Here is a 19780-nt window from a genome sequence, read left to right as displayed (position 1 = left end):
TTATTTGACTTTACAGTGATCAAAATTCAGTTCTCTGGTAGCTGTCTTGCCCTCTATTTTATCCTTTATGGTTATGTAATGTTGGCCTTCCTCAGGCAGGCCCACAGATTAAGTTCCACATAGAGTTTACACATGTTTATAAAGACAAATAAGGTGGCAGTTGTTCTCTAGTGAGTAAGACTTGTAATCCTGGTAATGTGGTAGTGTTTGTTACTCCAGAAGTGTAAATTGTTGGCATCTCAATCTTTGCTCTTCCTCTATTATGCGAGATTAGTGGGGTGAGTGGATGGACGTGTGGAGGAGAGATGCTAGATATATTGGGAGAAGGATGCTGAATATAGAGCTGCCAGGGAAGAGGAAAAGAGGAAGGCCAATGAGGAGGTTTATGGATGTGGTGAGGGAGGACATGCTGGTGTGACAGAGGAAGATGCAGAGGACATGAAGAAATGGAAATGGATGATCCACTGTGGCAACCCCTAATGGGAGCAGCCGAAAGTAGTAGTAGTAGTAGTAATGGGGTGAGTGGAGTCACTGTGTATGCTTGCACCTATATCTGTCCTTCAAATGCTCTTTAGTTTGACTAGCACATGCTCCTAAAAATAGTGTGTCTGAAAATGAAAGATGAATTTAAGGTGAGCTGTAACTTCAATGCACAAAATAGTTTTTTTTTTTTTTTTGGTGTGTTCACAGCATACTCTTGCCTGTGCACCGCTTTGAAATGAAGTTGTCACCATGTGCATATATGTGGATCCATCTCTTCATATTGGGATGTCCTTAACTGTTTCTGTGCCCTTTCCTCTCTGTTTCAGGTGAGTGCAGCGACAGTGTGTGTGACCTGGTCACCTGTGCCAATGGAGGGGTCTGCTTTGCCAACCGCGCTGACGGCTACATCTGTCTATGCCCACTGGGCTTCAGAGGGCTTCTCTGTGAAGAGAGTGAGTTATCTTTTTTTTCCCTCTCTCTCTTTTTCTCCCATGCACTTTAACATGTATACCCGTGTAAGTCTGCAGGGGTGAAATGTAGAAAATCTTTGTCCTTTCATCTTACACCATGAGACACGCATGCACAAGTGCACCTTGCTGCACCTACAGGTTGTAGAAGGAAAGAGAGTAGGTCAACAATCAGAAAAAGAACCGTTTTTAAGTATCACCTGTCTTCCCCTTTTATAACATGCACATTCGGTCTCTCATGTCTTTCTTCTCTGGATTTCCCTTTCCCCTTCTCCCCATGCCTTTTCACTGCTCATCCGTACGGACTCCTCTCGCTCTAACCCTTTTCCTCCCCAACTGCTTCTTCCATTTTCTCCACTTCCCTCCTTATCTTGTTCCAAGTTCCTCCTCTTCTTTCTCTCCTTACTTCACCCATTTTTCCCTCCCTTCCTTGTCAACTCCCTTCTCTCTCCCTCCCCTCAGGTTTCTCCCTCTCCCTTCCCCTCTTCAATGAGACTGTGTTTTCTTACGCCATCGTCCCGTGGCCCCAGTCCTCTCAGAGTTATCTGTCCTTCATCGAATTCGAGCTGACGTTCCGACCGTCCATGCCTGACGGGACGCTGCTGTACAGCGAGGATGCATTCAGCGGAGACTTCCTAGCCATCAATCTGGTGGATGGATACGTAGAGTTCAGATTTGACTGTGGTTCTGGAGGGGCTTCAATGAGGTATCAAATAGTTGGGTCCTTATCTTAATGTGTCTCATTTAGGAAAAATGAAGACTGAATGTGTTTTAAGAAAAATTAAGACATTGATTTAATTTTGGACTAGTGAACAGATGTTCAAACGTCCTCTCTTTTTCCCCCCCCATTTATTGCAGCGAAATATTCTATTCTGTATTTTTTTTTATTGCTGATGTAACCTCTTCAAAGATACCCTTTATCTATGCAATGTTTTTTTTTTCTTCTAGGAGTGATGAGTCAGTCAGTATGGGTGCATGGCATGAGCTGAGAGTGACTCGGACAGCGAAGAGTGGCATCTTACAGGTGGACAACCAGAGGCCCGTTGAAGGAATTTCTGAGGTATTTTAAACCTGATTAACTGCATTTATTTCTGCAGATATGTTTTTCTTTGACAACTAATTCATGATTGTGATATGGTGCCATTCACCGGCACAGATATAATCCACCAACAAAAAAAATTCTGCTTTCATGATGGATTCAGCTGTTTTTCATTCATGTTCCACCAGTATTTGCTACACAGGGGCAAAGTTAGTGTTGTGAATCAGTTAAAAAGATGACATTATGTTGAAATAAGCACTGCATGTGAAGTCACATGCTTGTACAAGTTGTTGCAGGACGTTAAAAGTCTTAAAAAGTTTGTATAAACAGGTTTGGGCTCTTTTCACTGAACTTCTTTTACTTTGATTTGATATGGATTTCTTCTTGCTCCATCTCAGACTGTTTACCTCTCCCATACTTTTTCCTGAAGGGAGCGTTCACTCAGATTAAATGCAGTTCACCTCTCTATATTGGTGGAGTACCAGCATATGATAAAACCAAGAGTACTGCAGGGGTGAGGCGGCCGTTCACTGGAGCAGTCCAGAAGGTATGACTAGGGTTATTACACTCTCAAAAACATGCATGTCATAAAAGTAAGAGTTTATGTTTTCATCTGATAATATTCTAACATATGTTTAACACGGAGACCAGTAAAGGTTAGAGACTCTGTTCTTCTGCTCTGTTTTGATAATCTCATTTTGAAATCTTCACAGACTGTGACAGATTCAAAACAAGATTATTAAACTGAGGCATTTGGGGCATCCGGGTAGTGTTGTGGTCTATTCTGTTGCCTACCAACACGGGGATCGCCGGTTTGAATCCTCGTGTTATCTCCAGCTTGGTCGAGCGGCCTTACAGACAATTGGCCGTGTCTGTGGGTGGAAAGCCGGATGTGGATATGTGTTCTGGTCGCTGTACTAACTAGCGCCTCCTCTGGTCAGTCAGGGCACCTGTTCGGGGGGAGGGGGATCTGGGGGGAATAGTGCGATCCTCCCATGCGCTACATCCCCTTGGTGAAACTCCTCACTGTCAGGTAAAAAGAAGTGGCTGGCGACTCCACATGTATCAGAGGAGACATGTGGTAGTCTGCAACCCTCCCCGGATTGGTAGAGGGGGTGGAGCAGCGACCGGGATGGCTCGGAGAGTGACCGGGGCGGCTCAGAGAGCAGGGTGATTTGCCAGGTGCAATTGGGGAGAAAAAGGGGGAGGGGATCCCCAAAAATAAATAAATAAATAAAAATGAGGCATTTGGCAAGTGAAAAAGGCTAACTTCTCTTTTTATTAATACTCGTGCTTGGGGATGGATTCAGACGTGGGGAAGAGAACATGAGGTGGATGTGGATTGTTTTGTTTGTTTGACTGACAATATTGTAAGAGCTCAACATGAGTTAAAACAATAGCACTTGCAAAGTGCAAGCTTGGGCCAAGGCTGAATGGTTCCCTTCATTACATCTCATATTCATTTTCATTTACATTCACTTTACATCTCATTCACATTCAAGAAAATACATGAGCTAGCTTAAAGTGTTGGTGAGGTGGTTACAGACATTTAAATTGGTATCATAATATCATTAGCTTGAACTGTGAACAGTCCTCTCGACTCAGATAGATTTCTAACATTATGCTATTAATTTTTCACAAAAATCTTTAAATGCATACCAAAAATCACCATCAACATCTAATTAATTATTCCTCTTCATAAGACCCATCTGGCGACAGAATTTAATGAGAATCCATCTATCTGTGTTTGAGATATGTTAACATTAGACAGACAAACTCACAAAAACTAGGGCAAAAATTATGACTTCTTCAGTGGAGGTAACAGGAAAGACAGGAAGATACTTTAAATTGCTTTAAAATTAAATTTACACCGGTAGACTTGGTGTAGATACAGTATAGTATGACAAGTTCCCATCAGAAACTTTACATCTCTTTATACATCCTCCCTTCTTCTCCCTCTCTCTTCTCCACATCTAATCCCTGTGTCTCTCCGTCTCCACCAGCTGGCACTCAATGACCGTACCATCCTGATAACAACAGGCTCCGCTGGTGGGGTTAATGTAGCAAATGCAGCACACCCATGTGTGGACGGTCCCTGTGCCAACGGAGGGACCTGCAGGCCAAAGTGGGATGGATACGAATGTGATTGCCCTCTTGGGTATGATGGCAGACACTGTCAGAAAGGTCAGTACACATTCACTGTAAATCGTGTTTTGTTCCATCCATGCATACTACGTTAGCTACAGTGTTAGAGCGGTGAATTTGGATGATTTGTTTGCAGGTGACATTTTCTTCCACACTTTTTGCTGCTGAGGGGCAATAAAGACCCCCCTCTGAAAAGGTGACAGCTTGTTCTTGTTCCTCAAAGTCATCTTTTGTGTCCAAAATCCATTCAACTCATAAAAAAGGGCCCATTCTCTAAGAATTTCAACATCTCATCAGGTAGTCTGGAGCCTTGTATGTATCCAGACTAGTTCATTCAGCACTCCACTGGTAATCTGAAGATTTATTTTGCATTTCTGCTTCATAAGGGAGCAAACATGCTGGAGATTCTCATGAATTGGTAAAATCCTATGAATCATCCACGAGTAGGCAGTATTGGAGGTGGGGGGCTGAACTGTGTCAGGTCATGTCTACCAGCACAGGGGAGTAGTTGCAGATGCATTGCAGGGAAAGTGTGAAGAAACACGTTAGAAAAAAGACTGCGATATCACAGCATGGTGGATTATGTTTGGAGAGTTTTCAGGGATGACTGATATCAGGCGATGCCGCAGTAAACAGAGCTAGGCTTATTTGGAGCTGTGTGAAAAGAAATGTGATGTGGCCTTTGGTACTGGGTTTATATGAGCTCTTGAGAATTTGATTCTGGCATGTCTGTCTGTTGTCGATAGAGTGAAAATAGAACTGCACAACACTAAATATGACAGGCAGGGAGACTTGTGATGCCAGCAAGCAGTAAATGCAACATGTGTAATGGGAGCAGAATTACAATAACTGAGAATGTTGTATGTTTGCCATTTGCCCAAAAATGTATTAGACAAATGCATTAAATGAATAGATGTGTGGAATAATCTTTTTTTTTATCATGGCACAAGAGATTTACCGCCTATATACTGTTTTTGTGTACTCTCTGGAATTAAACTGCATTTTTGCCCTGTAATGTAATGTATTGAACAAATTAATCCCTTCTAATCCTATTTCTTTTTCTTTTTTAATGCTTTCGCTGAGCAGAATGTGGGAATTACTGCCTGAATAGTAAGTTTTGTTCCACTATTGAGAAGAGCAAGTGAACACGTCTTTTCAAATACATATCATGCAAACCACTGAATTCAATACATCAATACAAATAAAATTGGACACTAATCTTGAAATTTAATAATCGGTTTCAGTAGCCCTCTAATCTATATGTGGTCCAGCTCTAAGTTGATTTTCCATTTTATTGGTTTGCCTGAGTAAGGCAATACATGCTTATTTTGCCATCTAGTGGTGTAAGAACGTAAGTTCATTTTTTTCCTCCATCCAGCTGTGACCGAGGCCATCGAAATACCACAGTTCATCGGCCGAAGCTACCTGACCTATGACAACAGAGATATCTTGAAAAGGTAAGCCTGTAAACATGCTGAGTCAAAGAGCCGTATCTAAAGACATTGTGAGAATTCTGGTTTATTGGTATGCCCACCAGACTATGCAAGTGAAATGGGGTAATAGTGTTTCAGCCCCATTTGGGGTTAGTGTCAGAGAAGGGAGAATTCTGTTCTCTACAATCTATATATTGATGATTTATCCAAGCAGTTGAAAGCCTGTAACACTGGGTGCATGATTGGTAATACCTTGGTGAACCATATTATATATGCAGATGACCTTGTCATCCTTAGTCCCTGTAGCGCTGGTCTCCAGCAGCTCCTTGATATATGTTCTGTGTATGATGTGGAGCATGATATCAAATACAATGCCAGTAAGAGTGTTGTCATGATCTGCAAAACCAGAGGACAATTCTCTAACATTTCCTGATTTTAAATTGTCTGATAATAATCTTGGGGTATGTAATAAGGTGAAATATATTGGGCACTATATTACTGAACAAATGACAGACAATGTGATATTTATAAGCAATGCCGCATGATGTATGCACAAGCAAACACTCTCTCACGCAAGTTTGGTATGTATTTAGTTAGTGCGAAGATGTCTCTGTTCAGAGCATATTGTACACCACTTTATACTGCACACCTGTGGTCGAACTACAAAAAAGCAAGCTTACAGAGGCTTCGAGTAGCTTATAATGATGCAATGAGAATACTACTAAAAAGACCTAGATAGTGTAGTGCAAGTGAAATGTTTGTGGCTGCAGGAGTCAATACTTTTCAGGCTCTTCTAAGAAATCTCATGTATAAATTTATTTGCCGGCTAAATGACTCTGATAATGTAATCATCATGGGTTTAACTAATATAAGATTCAGTGCCACATGCTACCAATACTGACAGTGGGTTCATTGGTATAGCTGCCTTCTTGTCAGACATTGATTTGTTCCTTGTATGTTTTTTATTGTGTTTACTTGATGTATTGTCATGGATTTATCTTTTACCAATGGTTATTATCTTTTGTGGCTTTGTTTTTTTTTTTAACTTGTCTTTGTCTGTTATGGACCCGGAGTCTGCAATAAAGTTTTGAGTTGAGCTGATAGGGATGAAGGAGGGTTAAACATTATCACCATATCAACATTTCTCTTGGTATCTATATGCAGGTCTCAATCAGTGACATATTTGTTTTTGTTTTTGTTTTTATTTGCTTTTTGGTGTGTGCCTGCATCTTCGTCTTTGTACACTGGCCTCTGTGTGACCAAGTTGCAAGACGGAGAAGGATGGATGATGGTTGTTATAAGAGGGATTGGATGGTGTCTAATGTAACTAATGTATTTCTGTTCACTACTGTTCATTAAGCGTGGCTGGCTTTTTTTTTTCTTTTTTCTTTTTCTTTCCTCAGGGTGTCTGGGGCCAGGACCAGTCTCTTTATGCGTTTTAAAAGCACTGCCAAGGATGGGTTGCTGCTGTGGCGAGGAGACAGCCCAATGAGACCAAACAGTGACTTCCTCTCTATGGGGCTTCAGGATGGGGCACTAATCTTCAGGTGTGTGTGTTTGGATACCTTAGTGACTACAAATAAAGGGGGGCTCATGTAATCTTGTGTGTTCTCAGTTTTTACTCATGGATAGTCATTTAAAGTATGTAATGTTTGAAGTATCTGAAGACTTTGCCAGGCAAATAAGAAGTACAATTTAAAGAAATAAGGAGAGATGAGAAACGAATGAGTTTTTTTTAAATGAAGTAAGTATTTTTAGAGCAAATAGAAGGGGAAGACGAGATCATTGTTACTCATGTGGCAAAGATGGAGGTGATTTTATTGTATCAGTTTTAGTCAGGATAGGCAGTAACTGCTGTTTTGACTGGGGTGCAAACAGCAGATTGTTGCAGGGAGCTAAGCTAAGCACTTGTAGCAGAGTGCAGTGTGAAGGAACAGACCAAGGCCTTGCACCATAGAGATGCAACTTTTATTGGAGTCTTTTGCATCAGCACCAGGAAATGTCTGTGGATGTGCAGTGCAACATTTTATGCAACATCAAAGCATCACAATAAGTCAGTTTTCTTGTAAATGCAAACTTACTGTGTGAAGTTATGGACTTAACATTGAACTTAGTTTGAAACAATTACATATGTTTACCGTGTTTAAATTTCCAGCTATAATCTGGGGAGTGGCATGGCTAACATCACAGTCAACGGATCCTTTAGTGATGGGCGGTGGCACAGAGTCAAAGCTGTCAGGTAAACAATAACACCAAACTAACCCCAGCAAACTAACCCCCAAACTCCTCTCCCTTGGCTTCAACCCCTCCCTCTGTAACTGAACCCTGGACTTCCTGACCAACAGACCTCAGTCTGTTAAGTTAGGGGACCGCACCTCTTCCACCCTGATCCTCAACACAGGTGCCCCTCAAGGCTGTGTTCTGAGCCCCCTCCTTTTTTCCCTCTTTACCCATGACTGCCTGCCAACTCATCCTTCAAATATAATAGTTAAGTTTGTGGATGATACCACAGTCATTGGCCGTATCTCCAACAATGATGAGACGGCCTACAGGGACAAGATTCAGCACCTGACATCATGGTGCACTACCAGCAATCTGATTCTCAATGTGCAGAAGATAAAGGAGCTGATTGTGGACTTCAGCATGTCTAGAAGCTGCAGTCATTCCCCCATACACATCAATAGGGTGGAAGTGGAACGTGTCTCCAGCTTTAAATTCCTTGGAGTCCACATCAACGAGGAACTCTCCTGGACATCAAACACCCAGGCCCTTGTGAAAAAGGCCCAACAAGCCTGCATTTCCTGAGTAGGTTGAGGAGTGCCTGTCTATCTCCCAAAATTCTCACCAACTTCTACCACTGCACCATAGAGGGCATCCTGATCAGCTGCATCTCAGTGTGGTATGGCAACTGCACCTCAGTAGACCAGAAAGCTCTGCAGCGGGTCGTTACGCCAGTCCAGCATATCACTGGTACCCAGCTCCCAGCCATAAAAGACATTTATCACAAACGCTGCCTTCGAAGGGGTCTCAGCATCAGCAGAGAGCCCATCGACCCCAACCATGGAATGTTCTCCCCCCTGCACTCTGGGAGGCGCTACAGGAGCCTCAGAGCCTGCACTACCAGGCTCAAAAACAGCTTCTTTCCCCAAGCTGTTGCTCACCTGAACCTGGCTACCCCACTGAATGTCTGTCGATATTTTTAAATATTTTTGTACTCATGCTCTTTTTTAACTTATTTTTAGCTTTTGGTCTTCATCTGTGTATATCTTATCCTGTGTTTGCTGTATTTGTCTATGTCTGTCTTGCACTGTTTGGCGAAGCCACAGCCCTTATTTCATTTTTAACATGTGCTTCCCATATTGTGTTTAATGACAATAAATTGAATTGAATTGAACTAAATTGAATAACACCTTCACTTTTTTCAGTAAAATGTGACATAGTGGGCATCCAGGTAGCATAGCAGTCTATTTTGTTGCTTACCAACATGGGGATCGCCGGTTCAAATCCCCATGTTACCTCTGGCTTGGTCGGGCATCCCTACAGACACAATTGGCTGTATTTGCGGGTGGGAAGCTGGTTGTGGGTATGTGTCTAGTCACTGCACTAGCCCCTCCTCTGGTCAGTCAGGGCGCCTGTTCGAGGGGGAAGGGGAACTGGGGGGAATAGCGTGATCCTCCCATGTGCTACGTCCCCCTGACGAAACTCCTTACTCTCAGGTGAAAAGAAGCGGTTGGCGATGCTACATACGTATATCGGAGGAGGCATGTGGTAGTCTGTAGCCGTCCCCAGATTGGTAGAGAGGTGGAGCAGTGACCGGGCTGGCTCGGAAAATAGGGTAATTGGCCATGTACAATTGGGGAGAAAACGAGGGGAAAAAACACAAAAAAAAAAAAAGTGACATAATTGTGCCTTGCTTTCATTTGATATTGCAACTCCCATTTGCAGCCATAATGTAGGGTCCATCTCCTGCCACATAATAAGCTGTCTGCCACTTACTACTCGGTTGAAAATTAAGGAACATGTAAAAAAAAATCCATTTCACAAAGCTTTAATGTGGCTCATTGTACTTGGGTAGATTCACTGGTGTACAACATGACCAAATGAGCTAAATTTGATAATGGTGGTATTGTTTGTCTATGACCATGACCCTCATATCAGTGAGTTTAGATAAATATCCTCATGTCCCATGAGATTGCTGTCACAGGTGATTAAAATCGAAAACCGCGAGAGAGGTCACTATCAAGCAACAACGCTAGGACTTAAAAGGCAGCCGGTACAACAACTTAGTGGCCTCTTTTGATTATTTTGACTCTCACCGCAATATGATAATTCATCCATTCTTGTATGTTGATAGGAGTTTGGCGGATGTTTGGACTGACACTACAGTGTTATAGGCATAACTTGGTTGTTTCTCTGCAGCAGTTTTTAGGGCACTGTCTTAAATTTTTTTTTTTAAATGCACCTACAGTTCCAGGAATTGTAAAACATATCTGTGCATCCAATGCATAAGGTTATGACTGGTTTACTTTAGGGTGGCACAGTGGTTAGTGCAGTCACCTCACAGTAAGTAGGTCCTGGGTTCGAGCCCCGGGGTTGTCCAACCTTGGGGGGTTGTCCTGGATCATCCTCTGTGTGGAGTTTGCATGTTCTCCCCGTGTCTGCATGGATTTCCTCCAGGTGCCCGGTTTCCTCCCACTGTCCAAAGACATGTAGGTGAGGTGAATTGGCCATACTAAATTGTCCCTAGGTGTGTGTGTGTGTGTGTGTGTGGGCGTGGGCCCTGTGATGGACTGGCGGCCTGTCCAGGGTGTCTCCCCGCCTGCTGCCCAATGACTGCTGGGATAGACTCCAGCATCACTGTGACCCTGAGAGCAGGATAAGCGGTTTGGATAATGGATGGATGGATGGATGGTTTCCTTTAAAGCCTTTGCTATCTCATCTTCCCAGGGATGGCCAGTCAGGGAAGCTAACAGCGGACGACTATGGAGCGAAGACAGGCAAGTCACCTGGCAAGATGAGACAACTCAATATCAACGGCCCACTCTATGTTGGTAGGTGGAGCTCACAACTGATGACGCTATATGTGTCTATAAATAATTGATAAATTAGTGGTAATGTCTATTGTCTCTATCTCTTCCCTTGGAAGGTGGCATGAAGGAGATAGCTCTGCACACAAACAGACAGTACATGGGCGGCTTGGTTGGCTGTGTGTCGCACTTCACACTCTCCACTGACTATCACCTGGCATTAGTGGAGGATGCTGCTGACGGTAAAAACATCAACACCTGCTCCAACTGAACCTTGTGCCGAGCAGACAACGGTCCAACATGAGCGGACGTCTTTGCCAACGAATTTGTCATCTTGAAGCTGACCTACCAGGACCAGTTAAAAAAAAAAATAAAAATACTTAAATGACCTTGGCAGTGAAGGGTGTACAAATCGAATACTGAAATGTTATCAGTCAAATAACTGTTAAGAGACAGTGGAAATATAGTGTTTGGAATGTGCAGAGCCTGAATCAGTTGTCAAACCAACTCATACCTTGTCAACATATCAATTGCAAGGACTTTTGTAACACCTTCAACAACTGAATGAATTACCCTGGGGAAGAAAATATTCAACGAATGGCTGCAGCTAAAATGACCAAAGTTCACCAAAATACAAAAGACAATTACCAAAAGCACAAGTGCTCTATGAAAGAAGAATATAAAGTTAATATTGTACTAAAAGAGGGAAACCCTTTGAGAAACCCTATGAGGGACATGCTTTTCCACAGGTTGCTCTGTTTTTACCTTTTTTTCTACTGTCAGTCTGTTTGATTGCTTGAAGAACAGACTTGCATCAGGAACGTCCTACAGCAGTTGGTATAGATGAACATTTCATAGAGGCTGTTGGGCTGATTTGAGTACCAGATTTTCTGTTTTTTTTCTAGTTTTGTTTGCTGTACTCTTGTCTCTCTTTTTTTGTTATTCTTTGTGTTATATTTTTGTTTGTCAGTAATTAGACTTTTAATCTACTATGTTGGTTCTTTAAAAGATGCTAATTTTGAGGTGTTAAGATTTCGACTGCATTGAACTTTTCGTCCTTCCTACACAAATCAGCACAGATTCTTCTCAAAGCATCCACGTAATGTCTTCATCTCGATCCCTCGGATGCTGCTCACATGAAATCCTCAGCATCGGCTGATCCATAGTTTATGTCGACGCCGTAATCAGCAAAGTGTTTAAAGCAGGGTTCGTGTGACAACGGTTTACTGTAATTTGACAGGATGCACTGTACAGTATACCTCAGCCTTTGAGTTGGGTTGTGTTGTAGCTTCTTCTCAGACCAACAAACGTAGAACAATAACCTATGGGTTGTGTAGTTGCATGCCTCAAAGCTTAGTGTAGTGACCAGGCCGAGGCTTCCTGCATCACTTCTCAAAGGGACATTCTGAGAATGCTCCACCTTGTTCACATTTCATGAAATCTTTTGCAGTCTCTCTTTTTCTGTTCTTGTGAGAATGTTTTGTTAAGTACAAAAAGGTAACACTGTATTCTCAATGTCAAAAAAAAAAGACTGTTCATGAATTAAAATTATTTGGAATAAAAAAAGTTTAAAACCTTGTCTGTTGGTTCATCTTGGCTTTTTCAAACTGCTTTGAATTCAACTTCTTTTAACAGCTCATTGGTGTTCCACTGGTGTTTGATTATCACAGGATTAAAAATGATTTTTTTTCTCCTGAGATATCAGTTAAGCTTTCTGAATTATAAGACAATAATTATCAGATTGATCAACATAACTGTTGGTGTACTCTGCTGCATTTTTACCCTTTTACCGTCAAAAAAGAAAACAAACACTAACTGTATCTTGACAGATCAGGTGACTGTAATTCAGTATTATAGTAGCAAGGCTTTGAAATACATAAGTCACTTGGATATCTAAAGTGAATCACCTTGTGAAGCTGCTGCGTTAAGTGATTCTGATGTTTCTAACCAATCTTTTTTTTTCACCACTAAGTGGTAGTATTGTACCAGCTTTTTCTATCCCCAAAAGAGTGACGTGAAAATGCAGCATCCCATCAAATACATTTATCTTTACTTGGTGAGGGGTTTTATTTTCAACCTCAGAGAACTAAATAATCTACTTTGTCTCACCAAAAGCCTGTGGAGGCTCTGTTGCAAATAGGGCATTGTGTGGCATCATACACCATCTTTGGTGGACCTTTTGTCTCTGATACTAAAAGTATATGTAAATATGATAATAGCCTTTATTTATATAGCACTCATCAAACATACTATTCACTGCATGATGTGTGGTTCAATTATACACAGGATCGATCTCATGGTAAATCCCTTGTGCTGATATTTAGAGGGCTACAAACCCCCCCCCCCCCAAAAAAAACAACTATCCAACAATCCATGATGGAAAAACCTCATTTAACCAACTTTGGAACGTGTTCCTTGCATTCAGACAGAGCTGGCATAAATCTCCATAAATCTGTGTAGTGTTTTGATATCATAATCTCAGTGAACACCTGAATTTGGAAGTCAATTAATCGATTAGAATTTAGAGTTAATTGATATGGGGCACCGAGTTGCCCGTAGTGACGATTTCTCACTCGGGCCTGTATGATGAATCACATAATCTGAGGTTTGTGAGTTCTCTAAGCCTCGATCTCCTAAATTCTAAATCATGTCTCACATGAATCATGAACACTTTATGTCTTTGTTTGTTCACTCGTTTATTTGAAACAAATTATTTCTCCCAGCCCACGGCAATGCAACACAAAGACAAAAACACATACCCCAAAACTACAAACTGTGCCCGCAGCACCGGGCAGAGCTGTGGTCCCTGGGCCCACTGGACGCAGCAGACCAGGCTCCCTCACCCGATCCAGCACTAACTCTCCCAGCCAGATACCTTAGACACACCTCCCCGCACTCCACATGACGACACTAAAAACATAGTCAACGCTAGGTGAGGCCAGATTCCCTCGGTGTTATCGGAACTGCCGGTCTGCATGAGCTAGCAGTTACATTAGCCTGCCCCACTTCCGCGTCCTGTCAGATAGCCCACGATGTTTCCTCTTCAGATGCAACTCTGGGCAGGGCCGTGGTTCCTGGGCCCACAGGACGCAGCAGACCCAAGCTCTCCCAGCCAGTTCAGCATCAGCTCTCCCAGCCATCAAACGAAGACACAAACTTAGATGCAGACATGGACAAAGACACTGCGTGGATGGTACTGGGTGGGGCCGCCGCAAACGTAAGTTTGCGCTGCCATCTTTCCCACACCGGTATTGGGTGAGGCTGCTGCAAACATGAATTCATGCCACCATCTTTCCACACCAGAAGTGGAACTGTATCTGTGACTGTATCTAAATTACAAATCTATAATAAGTAAATGGAAAGTAAATGGAAAGAAATCAAATAAGAAAATTAACTGGAGAAAATAAACAGGGAAAATGAATGTATGAATACAGCAAATGAATTTGGGAAATGAATGAAATTTGCGGATAAATTTATGCATGAGCAGACAGTATTTGAATATGAGACTAAAAGTAGCCCATCAATATGACCCACAAGATTAATTAATCTCTAGTAGTTGGTATAGGCAGCGTTTAAGCTGTTATTATGGAGAAACAGAAGGCAGGCGAGACAACAGGGAAGAACATGATAATCTTATTCCTGGACTACCTAATACAGTGCCAGTCAGATCTAGCAGAGATGGCTTTACTAGTCCACGGATGAAGCGACAGGGCTGTCGACTGATGTCAGGAGTGGATCTGAGAGTGCTTGGTGCCACGTGGAAGAAGAGGGTTTTTAGAAGGTTGGTTGACTTCTGGCAATGATGACTAAATCAACATGAACTTGAGTTCGGGCTTGTGAAACCAATTGACGGCTGAAAAGAGAAGGGCAACAATGAGGTGGATGCTGAGGTTTGGAATTGGCCATTCACAAAGGCAGTGTGTCCAGCACGCGCCTTGTGGGCAATTGGTCCTTGGGTAGAGATAACATCGACAGGTCATCAAAGTGAGAACCTGATTGTCATATGGTAATTTGTTGTCAGCTGGAGAGATGCAGTTCCAAGTCTGTCTGATGGTTTTGGGTGCAGTTCAAGACTCACACCAACTGTAGGTTAGTGATGCAAACCACCAATGCAAATCCACATATGATGAACATCACTCATTTATAGAAAAGTACTTTTAGGGACAAGAGAGGGGTGTTTCCTGGCTATGTCCATCGATTTACATTGGCAGAAAGAGACCGAGTAACTTTCGGTAAAGTTTCATATGGAATCATATATGGAATCAAAGTTTCATATGGAATCGTGCATCGCCTGTGTTGATGCTATAATGTCCAGTGATTTAGTCATTAAACTATATTTGCCAGACTACCTGCCGCCTCTCATTATTCCAACTCATCCAATGACCTTGTTTTGCCTGTGAAGCTGCCCTTGCATGCTGATCAGCTTCCTCCTGCTGCCAAATCTGAGCAGCAACCATGTACTTTCTCTCCATTCCTGTAGCCTTACTCCAAGATTTCCATGCTTCATGGGATCCAAATCGCTCTTCCCCTTTGAACTTGCCCTTTAATTTCACTGTTCAAGTTCCCCCTTGGCCCATTGGACTGCCTCCCTTGGGCTCCATGCCCTCATTATTTCCCCCTGTGGTGCTGCAGCCTCAACTTGCAAATCTCTAAAGCCAGTCAGAGTCATCTTCAGTCATACTTGAATTCCTCTGTCAAAACTAGTCAACAGTAGCTCCAAAATTCACTTACCATATAAAAGCTACACTACTTAGAAACAGTAGCACTCCTAACCATTTCCTAGCCATCTTCTCTCATTTCTCCACCTCGGTGACAGCAATCTCTTATTCTGTCAACAGCCACATTATGCATGTAAACAATCCAAATTGCAAGCGCTACAATTCCAATTTGCCAGGTGCTAATGACCCCTCAGTGCTTCTAATGCCTTGCACAATGACCTTTCTCAACTTGCAGCCTTACTTCCTGTAACTTAAAGAAGAGCCGTACCATCTACAGAGGGAATTATCTCCTCATTGGTGTGAAAACTCTCCTGCGCTACTCTCCCCTAACTTTTACTTGGTTTGACCTTCATCCTTGCCCATCTTAGACTGTCATTCGGTTTAGCCAGTAGCTTAGAAGTACATGGAGTTGTAGTCATAATTGTAGCCAGTGCAACATTTCCCCATGTTCTGCTGAAATTAATGTCAGATTGTATAATGTGTTTGTGTGTGTGCTTGTGAATGTGTGCAGCAGTGTGCCTGTCTCGCCTTTTAAAAGGGTTCATGTTTGTCCCTCAATATCCCATTCATGTTGAGCCAGGAGTATTGACTTCAGCTTTCAAATCAGGCGTGAACTGATTGTTATGCAACACTGACATGACTCTGTTGTGTTTTGAAAATAGGTCAGATTGACGATGCATCACTGTAAGTTAGAGTACAACTCATCTATTCAGCCAGCCTGTGTGGACACTTGTGGCATTTGATTTTGGCATAACCAACCATGCGGGCACAAAAATAGTTGTCTTTTTTAAAACACCATTTCAAGCCATATTTCTCGATTAATTGCGTGTTTTTTCAATTCTTATTTGTGCACTGAGGTACATTTTATATATTATACACTGCTAAGTTCTTATTATACATCTTATTATATGAAGCATACGTTATGCCAAAGAAAAATATATTTGCTAGATACAAGTTCTACGAAAAAGTGCAAGGGACTCGTGTGTGTGTGTGATGTGTGTGTGTGTGTGTGTGTGTGTGTATGTGTGTGTGTGTGTGTGTGTGTGTGTGTGTGTGTGTGTGTGTGTGTGTGTGAATTAATTAATTGTAAAGCACCTTTGAGTGGCTGTTGTAGATAGAAAAGCGCTATATAAAATGCAACTTGATTGATTGATTGATTGATTGATACACAGTTATGACCCAGTCATACTTGGCCAGCCCTGTGATGGACTGGGAGCCTGTCCGGGGTGTCTCCCCGCCTGCTGCCTGGTGGCTGCTGAGATGAGCTCCAGCATCCCCGCGACCCTAGGTGGGATGAGCAGCTTGGATAATGGATGGATGGATGTACTTGGCCAATACCCCACTCTTCTGAGCTGTCCCGGTCACTGCTCCAGCCCCTCTGCTGATCCTGGGAGGACTGCAGACTTCTACATGCCTCCTCCGATACATGTGGAGTCACCAGCCGCTTCTTTTCACCTGACAGTGAGGAGTTTTGCCAGGGGGACGTAGCACGTGGGAGAATCACGCTGCCCCCCCCCCAGTTCCCCCTCCCCCCTGAACAGATGCCCCGGCCGACCAGAGGAGTCGCTAGTGCAGCGACCAGGACACATACCCACATCTGGCTTCCCACCTGCAGACACAGCCACATGTGTCTGTAGAGATGCCCGACCAAACCGGAGGTAACACATGGATTCGAACTGGCAATCCCCGTGTTGGTAGGCAACAGAATAGACTGCTACACTACCCAGGCACCCCGAGTTTATACTCTGTTTTTACAGTATGACCACAAATTAGAAAGGAAACTGGAGACAGACATTGATGTCAAATGGCAGCCACACTGAGAACTAGAGAGCAGCATGGGTGTCTTTGTAGGACATAACTCTCAGTGAATGTCATTAGATTACTACAGTGTAAAGAAATAAACCTAAGTACCTTTTACTAAAATGTTTGATTTTACTAAAATGTTTGATTGGGCTTTGATGACGACCTTCTGTCCTTTATAAAGATAAGCATCCGTAGTTTGTAATCTTTGTACAGGGAAATATCTTTTACAAGATGTTTTAGGTTGGTTTATAAGTTAAGTATGTATGTAAAAAATGTATGTAAAGAACATAAATGCTATGCAATGGTTTCAATGACTAAAACCATTAATAACGCACTAAATAATTTGACTTATTTCTTCTTACGTTGTCAGGGGTGCCACTCCTCCAATTTATTTTAAACAGGCATAAACTACTGCTTCAGCAAAACACCTCAAATGTTCATTGAGGTTTATATTGGTGTTGTTGATGTTTGAATTATTATAATACTTAAGTGCATGTACTGAAACTGAAAAAAAAGCAGTTGAAGTGGTTTGCAGAAGCAGTGTATAGATGGTTTCTTATAATTAAAACCATATGGTAACTATTGTCAGCCAGCTGGGTAATGCCTCCCAGGCCTTGGGGCAGCACCTGTTGCAAGGTGCTGCCATCATGTGCTTTAGCAAGTCAGCTAAGTGTTCTTGAATAAAAATGAACACACAGCTTTGTCATGGTTGATTAACCATATTGCTGAGTATATTTCCTTTATGTTGTAAGTGGTGAGGCCAAGATCCAAAGCTGTGTCCACTGCAGTTTGCCTGCAGAGCCAGCAGATCTGTGGAGGGTGTGGTCAACTTGGGCCTGCATTACTTTCTTTGACATGTGGACAGCCTGCGGATAGACAGGAATACAGTTGATGAAATTCAGCTTTACATTCAACATCATCATACCAGACTGCCATAGACCAAGCTTTTCTAGCTGACGCATCACTTTCTTCCTGACAGATGGGAAAACATATGAGGCTGAGCTAGCAAAACTCAGAGCGCAGTGTCGGGTGCTTCTCACGGGTACGTCCTCATTCCTCTGCTCTGTTGCCTCTACGCCAATTAACGCAGCTCTGAAGATCCCTCTGCTAAACCCCATAACTCTTGTCTTTCTGCCCTGCAACACCACCAAGCTCATTAACAGAAATCAGCACTCTACTGCTGATAGCACGAATCTGTTTCCAGTATTACTTGGGTAACTACTCATAGTCACAATTTGGTGGTACAAATTATAAATTTATTCTTAATATTTACTCCGGAAAATATTCTTAGCTGTATTTCTTTTTTATTATTATCTTTATTACCTCCCCTTTATTTTCTCCCCAAATGTATCTGGCCAATTGCCCCACTTTTCTGTGCCGCCCCGGTTGCTGCTCCACTCCCTCTACCCATCCGGGGAGGGCTGCAGACTACCACATGCCTCCTCCGATACATGTGGAGTCACCAGCCACTTCTTTTCACCTAACAGCGAGGAGTTTCACCAGGGACAAGTAGTACTACGTGAGAGGATCACGCTATTCCCCCCAGTCCCCCCCCCCCGCCCCGATAGGTGTTCCGACAGACTAGAGGATGTGCTAGTGCGGCGACCAGGACACATACCCACATCTGGCTTCCTACCCGCAGACACAGCCAATTGTGTCTGTAGGGACGCCCGACCAAGCTGGAGGTAACACAGGGATTCGAACCGGGATCCCTGTGTTGGTAAACAATGGAATGGGCCGCCATGCCACTCGGACAACCTCTAATCTGTATTTCTGTTGATAAATTTCTTACCAGTAAAATATTCTCAAGTGTGAGAACATTTGTACACTTGGGAGATAACATCTCTTCTGTCTTTTTAATATAATCTTCATTTTTTTGCACACACTTTATATACGATGTGTACTTCATTGAAGAGACGCTCTCGTCTACCTTCTTTATTTCTCTTGCCTACTTAGATACAGCACACTGTCTTTTTATGATGCTGTGTTGTCTTGTCTTGGATTTGAGCAATCCAACAAATTAAAGAGCAACTCAAACCCAGGTCGTTTTAATGAGTTTAATGAGTTGTGGATTTAGAGAAGGCATATGACAGGGTGCTGAGAGAGGAGGTGTGGTATTGTATGAGGAAGTTGAGAGTTGCATATGTAGGAGTGGTGCAGGATATGTATGAGGGAAGTGTGACATTGGTGAGGTGTGCGGTTGGAATGACAGATGGGTTCAAGGTGGAGGTGGGATTACATCAATGATCAGCTCTGAGCCCTTTCTTGTTTGCAATGGTGATGGACAGGTTGGCGGACGAGATCAGGCAAGAGTCTCCGTGGACTATGATGTTTGTGGATGACATTATGATCTGTAGCGAGAGTAGGGTGCAGGCTGAAGAGAGCCTGGAGAGGTGGAGGTATGCTCTGAAGAGAAGAGGAATGAAAGTCATTAGGAGCAAGATGGAATACATATGCATGAATGAGTGGGAGGACAGTGGAATGGTGAGGATGCAAGGAGTAGAGGTGACACAGGCGTATGAGTTTAAGTACTTGGGGCCAACTGTCCAAAGTAATGGAGAGGTGAAGAAGAGAGTGCAGGCAGGGTGGCGTGGGTGGAGAAGAGTGTCAGGAGTGATTTGCGACCGAAGGGTACCAGCAAGAGTTAAAGGGAAGGTTTACAAAA

At 42.8% G+C, this 19780-nt stretch overlaps 1 protein-coding gene across 4 annotated transcripts in view; it reads left to right on the top strand.

The window, feature by feature from the left end:
- LOC130117211 (pikachurin) overlaps window positions 1–12086 on the top strand; it is a 72946-nt gene extending 60860 nt beyond the window's left edge. For 2 of the 4 annotated variants that reach the window (XM_056285399.1, XM_056285389.1), the window contains 11 exons: window positions 810–935; window positions 1413–1656; window positions 1899–2010; window positions 2420–2536; window positions 3993–4173; window positions 5221–5244; window positions 5513–5591; window positions 6971–7114; window positions 7723–7806; window positions 10515–10618; window positions 10714–12086. In XM_056285399.1, coding sequence (XP_056141374.1) covers window positions 810–935; window positions 1413–1656; window positions 1899–2010; window positions 2420–2536; window positions 3993–4173; window positions 5221–5244; window positions 5513–5591; window positions 6971–7114; window positions 7723–7806; window positions 10515–10618; window positions 10714–10865 — 1367 coding nt within the window. In that variant the 3' untranslated portion in view covers window positions 10866–12086. Of the gene's footprint in view, window positions 1–336; window positions 519–809; window positions 936–1412; window positions 1657–1898; window positions 2011–2419; window positions 2537–3992; window positions 4174–5220; window positions 5245–5512; window positions 5592–6970; window positions 7115–7722; window positions 7807–10514; window positions 10619–10713 lie in introns of those variants that run through there. The other 2 variants (XM_056285418.1, XM_056285407.1) reach the window with 2 other exon arrangements.
- Window positions 12087–19780: the final 7694 nt, after the last annotated feature.

Source organism: Lampris incognitus, chromosome 1 (genome assembly GCF_029633865.1).
Source record: "Lampris incognitus isolate fLamInc1 chromosome 1, fLamInc1.hap2, whole genome shotgun sequence".
In the NCBI taxonomy this organism is placed as follows: Eukaryota; Metazoa; Chordata; class Actinopteri; order Lampriformes; family Lampridae; genus Lampris; species Lampris incognitus.
The sequence above is the reverse complement of the archived record's forward strand: the minus strand, read 5'-3'. Positions and strand labels throughout refer to the sequence as shown.